The 6279-nt window shown below is 41.3% G+C and overlaps 1 protein-coding gene across 1 annotated transcript; it reads right to left on the bottom strand.

Annotated features, from left to right (window-relative positions):
• Positions 1–220: 220 nt before the first annotated feature.
• DMRTA1 (DMRT like family A1) lies at positions 221–5758 on the bottom strand. The gene is made up of 2 exons (XM_002708052.5): positions 4843–5758; positions 221–1478 (listed from the first exon to the last, which is right to left on the bottom strand). Exons 1-2 carry the CDS (start codon positions 5495–5497, stop codon positions 643–645), a joined length of 1491 nt encoding a protein of 496 aa, XP_002708098.2. The 5' UTR covers positions 5498–5758; the 3' UTR covers positions 221–642.
• Positions 5759–6279: the final 521 nt, after the last annotated feature.

Here is a 6279-nt window from a genome sequence, read left to right as displayed (position 1 = left end):
TTAGTGTAACCCACAATGTTAATTTTAAAGAATTTTTTTCTCAGAGTCATTTATTTTCACAAATGATACGTAAGAGTTTAAAAAAAATCTAGAAAAAGCAAAAACTTCATATTTTGCAAAAATTTTACTTGCTACTAATCATTTACCTGCAAATATTTTTTAAGTACTTTAATAACTTTTCTCTCTCCTGTGAACTAGGAATAGAAGATTTTAACATAATAATTACTTAGGATTACCTTAATTTTTCAGTTCTTGCTCTTTATTCAATTTATATTATGCTACATTGCTTGACACAAAAATCTATTTCACAACTACCAAGCTCATGTTTAAATAAAACAAAAGCAAGTACAATTTTTAAGACAGAAATTTTACAAATGATAACTTAGGAGGAAAATTTATTAAAGTAAAAATATTTACTGAAATAGCTTTATTCAAGGCACTTATAATGTTCAAATGTTTCTTTCTCATAATAAATGTGCAGTCTTCAGACCTAAAGTCCATTTGCTTACAAATGAGGAAAAAAAGAACATTTTTAAGGCTTGATAATTCATTCACACACATATTGTAGTACATCAATACAGGTATATGTGTGTGTATTGCATTCTTCTGGAAATACTCCAGAATGAGAGAAATAGCAATACATTAAAGATTTTCCTGATGCGATCGGGAGTAGAGTCTACCACCAGTTATTGAGTCTTTACGGGGAAGGTAGGAGGAATCCCTAATCACCCCTGAAAAGCCATAATCCAAAGATGGCCGAAAAGGTAACGCTGGTACTAAGCCAGGTGTCAGGTAGGGTGGCATAAAACCAGACAACCTTCTTCCTGGAGAAGAGTATGCCAGCCGTAGTGGACTGATGCCTAATCTAGGATTTAAGCGGTGGAGATCCGAATCACATCCATAAGAAGTAGAAGTGGTTTGAAGAGGAGAGAAAGCTGATTTAGTACCTAGAGTTCCAAGTCCAACTCCCAGACTAAAATTGGAAGCCCTCTGACAGGCTGAATTTTCCAGCTCTCCAGTGCCTGCTGGGTCCCTAGTGTCTGCCATGTGTTCCTTCCCGTTTAAGACCTGTTCAATGGCTTGGACCACGTCTCCTTTGCAGAGCTGTAGAATGCCTTCCAGCCAACTGCGTCTGTAGCTTGGAAAAATCTTAGTAAGGATGTCAAGAGGGTCTCTTGGTCTTGAGGACACTGCAGTAAGGCTGGCTCTGGTAGCAGTCAAGTCTTTAGCCCACTCACTTTCATTTCCTGACTCCAGATCAGAAGATGACAAGGACCTGGGACTCTCTTCACCTCCTGATTGCTCCCCAAGGTGACATGACAGGATGCTGTCAGGTTTGCTGGAGTGTTCTGAAAGAGAGGAGTTGGTGCTTTGTTTGACACCAGGAGACTTAGGAGATGACCCCAGGGAAAGTGGATGGGATCTGGAGACTTGTTCTTGTCCGCTCTGGCATGTATCACATTTTCTTTCTTTTTGTTCTGAGGAAGAAGAAAAATGTCAAGTAGAGGTAAAATTTCCCAGATGTTATACTGTCTACTAAAAAAAAATAAAAAAAACTGCATAAAATCATTCAGTCACTTACGATGTATTAGTAAATTTTATTCTAAGATTTCTTAAAAACTTCAGGTTTAAAAAATAGTCCATAATTAGCTAAGTAGAATAGTGGAAAATCCTATTTCTTATGTCATTTCAGGATCACAAAGATACAATATAAAAATGCAGAAGTACTTAGGAATCAGAAGCTGAGAGTCTATTGTTATCCAAAAATATTAATGTAACACCAGTATTGCTGTTTGCCTTATTTTAGTGATTTGGACATTTTCTGAAATATCAACCAAGTTTTCCTACCTAAGTAAGTTTTTTTCTCTTTTTTACAGTGACATGATGTGAAAGAACCTAATTAAAAATGGTGAGATTTAGATAAGAAATCAAAATAAAAGAATAATCTGTTTGAAAATGAATATCCTATTTAATCATTAATGCTAAATTGCAACAATCGATTTTCTTCTGCTCTCATTTCTGGTTCCAATTAAGTTACCTGCATAATATGGAAAGAAAAACAAAATTGCTCATTTCATTTCAAGTTAAGCCAATTTTCACTACCACTGCATCAATCTCAAACCATACCAGACTTGCATATTTCATTTTATGTGAGAGATGATATAGTCTTAGTATTTTGCATAATCCTTTGTGAAATATGTTTTCTTCTTTACTACCTGAGATATTCCAAGAAAAAAATTCAAAACCAAATTGTTTCTAAAAGAAAATTATAAACTACATATTGCAATTTGTAAGGCTTCTAAAAGCAACCAATTAGGCTTTTGATGCAAATAACAACCTCCCTCCAATATTCAGGATCATTTTCTAAAAATATTTTATACAAAAATCTGATTTTTATCCTAATATGCTAAAAATATTAATAAAACATTTTAATACTTTTTCCCAGGATAACCCCCCCAAAAATGCACACGCACATACATATTTGCTAAGTCACTTTTAGTTTGGTTTACATTTCCCTTTGCCTTATGTATTCATCTCTGAAACAATGAACTGTCAAGTGAGATATACAGAGTATTTCTGTCCAGCTTTGTCTATGAAGTTTATAAATATAACAGATATTGCCTAAAGCAGTGATTTGTTAAATGTGATTTGCAATATTCTCGTGTTTTCTCTACTTTTCTAAATTCTAAAGAATATCTGTAGCTTATTTAAAAATGAAAGTGGGAGGGAAATTATGGGGGAGGGAGGTGGGAAGCCATTGTAATCCGTAAACTGTACTTTGGAAATTTATATTTACTAAATAAAAAAAAAGTTAAAAAAAAAATCAAATCAGGGCCTGGGTTGTGCCACAGTGATCTAAGCTGCAGCCTGCAACTCCAACATCCCATTAAAAAAAAAAAAAAATTACAGTTAAGTGTGTACAACTTAGCATTGAGGGGGTCAAAATGCTTTAACCATCTCAAATATATAATCAAACCAAAGATGTTGCTACTTCAAAACTACAAACGACTAGAATTTTTTCAACATTAAATAATACAAAAGAACTTCTAAGTTCTGTCAAGTGGGATTAGATGGCATTTGTCTTCCATTCCACTTCTGATTTACTACCTATGCCCCTCTGATCATGGTCAGGGTCAAGGTTTCTTCTCTATGTTAATGTATGCATAGAATAATTTATTATGTTGACTCATAGTACAATAAATGTAATGAAATACAATTGCATAAGGCTATTTAGAAATGGACATTTCTTTAAAAGACGAGGGTGTTATTTACAATATCTCTCTGGCCACTTATATTCTATAACTTGATTTCCTTCTATTATATTTACCATTGATATAATGCCTTGTATTGTAGTTTTTGATATGTATAGTCTTCCATTTTTCAGTAGAAGGTTCTTTTGTTTAGGAAATCTTATTCACTTCTGAATCACTGGTCTTTGTCTAATGAATGAGTAAATTACCCACAATACCTTACTACAGTTGAGTCAGACAATTTAGAAAGCCATAGAAGTAGCCTTTCAAAAATTGGCTGGCTTTCTAGAGGTAGGGGATCTCTGAGACAAAATATAAAATGAAATAAAATAGCCCTATTAAGCCAAACACTTTGCCTTCTCCCCAAAATCACCTAAATCAATGTCATCGGCTGGATCTCATTGTCAGTTTAGTTTAAGGAAGTCTTTTACTTCTTTTTAATAGAAGTTATATTTAACAACTTTAACCTCCAGTCCTCAAGAAAAATGTTAAAAATCTATTTTATCCACAGAAATAAACTATTACCTGTACACAAAGCTGGTGTACTCAAGCAAAAAATGATATATCTATTTCAATAGTCTTTTTTTAAAGGCACATTATGTGATCTAAGGTCTCCAATTTTCATAATCCAATTAATTATGTGTATCATTAATTGCAATTTCATATGATACAACCTGTCTTGAACTTAAACAAAAACAATGAAATAAAATTTTCACTGCTCATAGACCTTTTGGAAGGTTGTGAAATTCACTAAAATACAATGGGATTTACATTAGCAGGAAATACTAATTTGGGATAGTCTTAGTAAAAAAAAATGTGTATTTACTAATACAGGAGATTAATGTGATTTAATTGTAGTTGGCAAACGGGAGGAAAAAAATAAAACTCCTTGGATAAACATCTCGAATATTAAACGCTGAAATTCTTACCAAAGTTTTGCAAATCAAACCTGAATTCTTTCCTATGGTAAGAAATGAAAGATCAATTAGATGTGTGTATACTTTTGGAAGCTGGCAAACAGTTGGGGAAGTGTAGGGGGAAGCTAAAGATTGAATGGAGAGAGAGAGGGAGAGAAGGTATGGTAGATTCCAAGTCTCTTCTCCACTCCTAGCTCGCGCCAAGGATTTGTCCCAAAGTTAAAAAACCGTACTACGAACCACCAGTGAGTTTTCCATGCAAGATCAGAAGGCAATTCATTCTGGTTTTATGCTGAAAATAAAGTACAAAGCTAGCTCAAAACAAGCTCTCACACTCAACTTTCTGTTCTGCTGCTCACATAAAATTAAAGCAGCCTGCAGGCAAACAATTGCTTTCTAGGGACTTGCTTACCTGTGATCAACCGGGATTCACCATTCCCTTCCTTATCCTATCCTTATCCTATCCCCAAGGCAGCAAACAGCAAGCCCCTTCAAATGCAGTGATGGGGCTCCAACACCCTCCTTAGGCTCCTTACTAGGGAGCAGTTTCTTGAAATTTGGTGCTTCTGTTAACTTTCTTTTGCCTCTAGGCGAGGTACTGCTGCTTGTTTCAAAGAGTTTTTCTCTTGAGCAATCAGGTTCTTGTGCAAAGCGCAAACGAAACTTCAACCCACCTTGTTTATCCTCCGGACAATCTTGCTGGAAAACCTCGAAAGCGGGGGTTGCCAGACCACTGGCCGGTCTCAAGACACCCAGTCCCAGCGCGGGGCAGCCAGCAGCCTGGGCTTTCTCGGTTCTGCAGCTGCCTCCCGAGGCCTGATCCCTGCGCCCCTCGGGGCCAGAATACAGGAGCCTCTGCAGCCCCCGGGCCTCGCTCTCCTCCTGCGCCTGCTGCCTGCGCAGCGCCACCTGGGCGGCCATGACGCGCTGGCGCTCCGCGATCAGGGTGCACTTGGCACACGCGCAGTCCCGCCAGCGGCAGAAGCGCTTATGGCCCTTGAGCGCGGACACCACGCCGTGGTTGCGACAACGCGCGCACTTGGGCGTCCGCGGGTAGCCGCAGCCCGCCGCGCCCACCGCTCTCTCCAGCCCCGGAGCGGGCGGCGGGCAGCCACTGTTTCCCTTGGTGGCGGCAGCCGCGGCGGCAGCAGCGGCGGCGGCTGCTCGCAAAAAGAGGCTGGGCGGCCGCAGGAAAGCCGGAGGAACTGGGATCCCCGAGGGCATGGGCAAAGCAGCGGCCTGGGGCGCAGGGCCCCCCACCAGCCCTGGAATCAGATGGGCTCGGCCGCTAGCGCTGCGGTCTCTGCTGCCACACTGCGACTGCTCCATTCGTGAGAAGTTTCTGGCGATGGGTGGCAACTGGAAAGTGTGCTGTCCACAGCTGGCTCAGCCAGGATGCGGTAGTGGAGCCGAGGCGGGAGAACCGGCCACAGTCCTGCTTGCTCTGCCACCCACACACGCGTGGACAAAAGTTTGTACACCAGAGTTGCAGACGATCGCGCCCCAGAGCTGAAGAAGGGAAGACACCCAACTGCCCAGTAGTCCTCTTAGTGTCCCGGGGCACTAACTTAGTGCCCCGGCTCTCTGAGCGACTTCTGATCCTGCTCAGGTGACCCTGGAGTGGCTGCCCCGCCCACTCGGCCTCCTGGCCAAGCACTGAGTCCCGGGAGGGCCAGGGGCGGAGAACCAGGACCTTGGGGAGGAGGGACGGTGGGAAACAGCACAAATCCTAGGGATGGGCTGCGAATGCCCCTCTGCAGAAAGCTTGCTCTCCCACTTGCTTCCCCGCGGGTTCCTCGACATACAGTCTTTATGAAAAATACCGTCTTCGCACCTTCTCGCTCATTTTTTCGGGGGGCGGGGATTGATTGATTTATTTGAAAGACAGAGTTTACAGGGAGAGAGATCTTCCACAGGCTGGTTCACTCCTCAAATGGACTCAAAGGAAGGGGCTGATGCATTCCAAAGCCAGGAGCCAGGGGCCCAAGGACTTGGGCCACCTTCGGCCGCTGGTCCCAGGCGCGTTAGCAGGGAGCTGGATAGGAAGTGGAGCAGCTCAAAGGAGCGCCCTTGTGGGATACCAACAGAGCTTCACCGCCAAGTCACAAAGC

Source organism: Oryctolagus cuniculus, chromosome 1 (assembly GCF_051225735.1).
Source record: "Oryctolagus cuniculus isolate XC-2025 breed Fujian yellow rabbit chromosome 1, ASM5122573v1, whole genome shotgun sequence".
Taxonomy (NCBI): Eukaryota; Metazoa; Chordata; class Mammalia; order Lagomorpha; family Leporidae; genus Oryctolagus; species Oryctolagus cuniculus.
The sequence above is the reverse complement of the archived record's forward strand: the minus strand, read 5'-3'. Positions and strand labels throughout refer to the sequence as shown.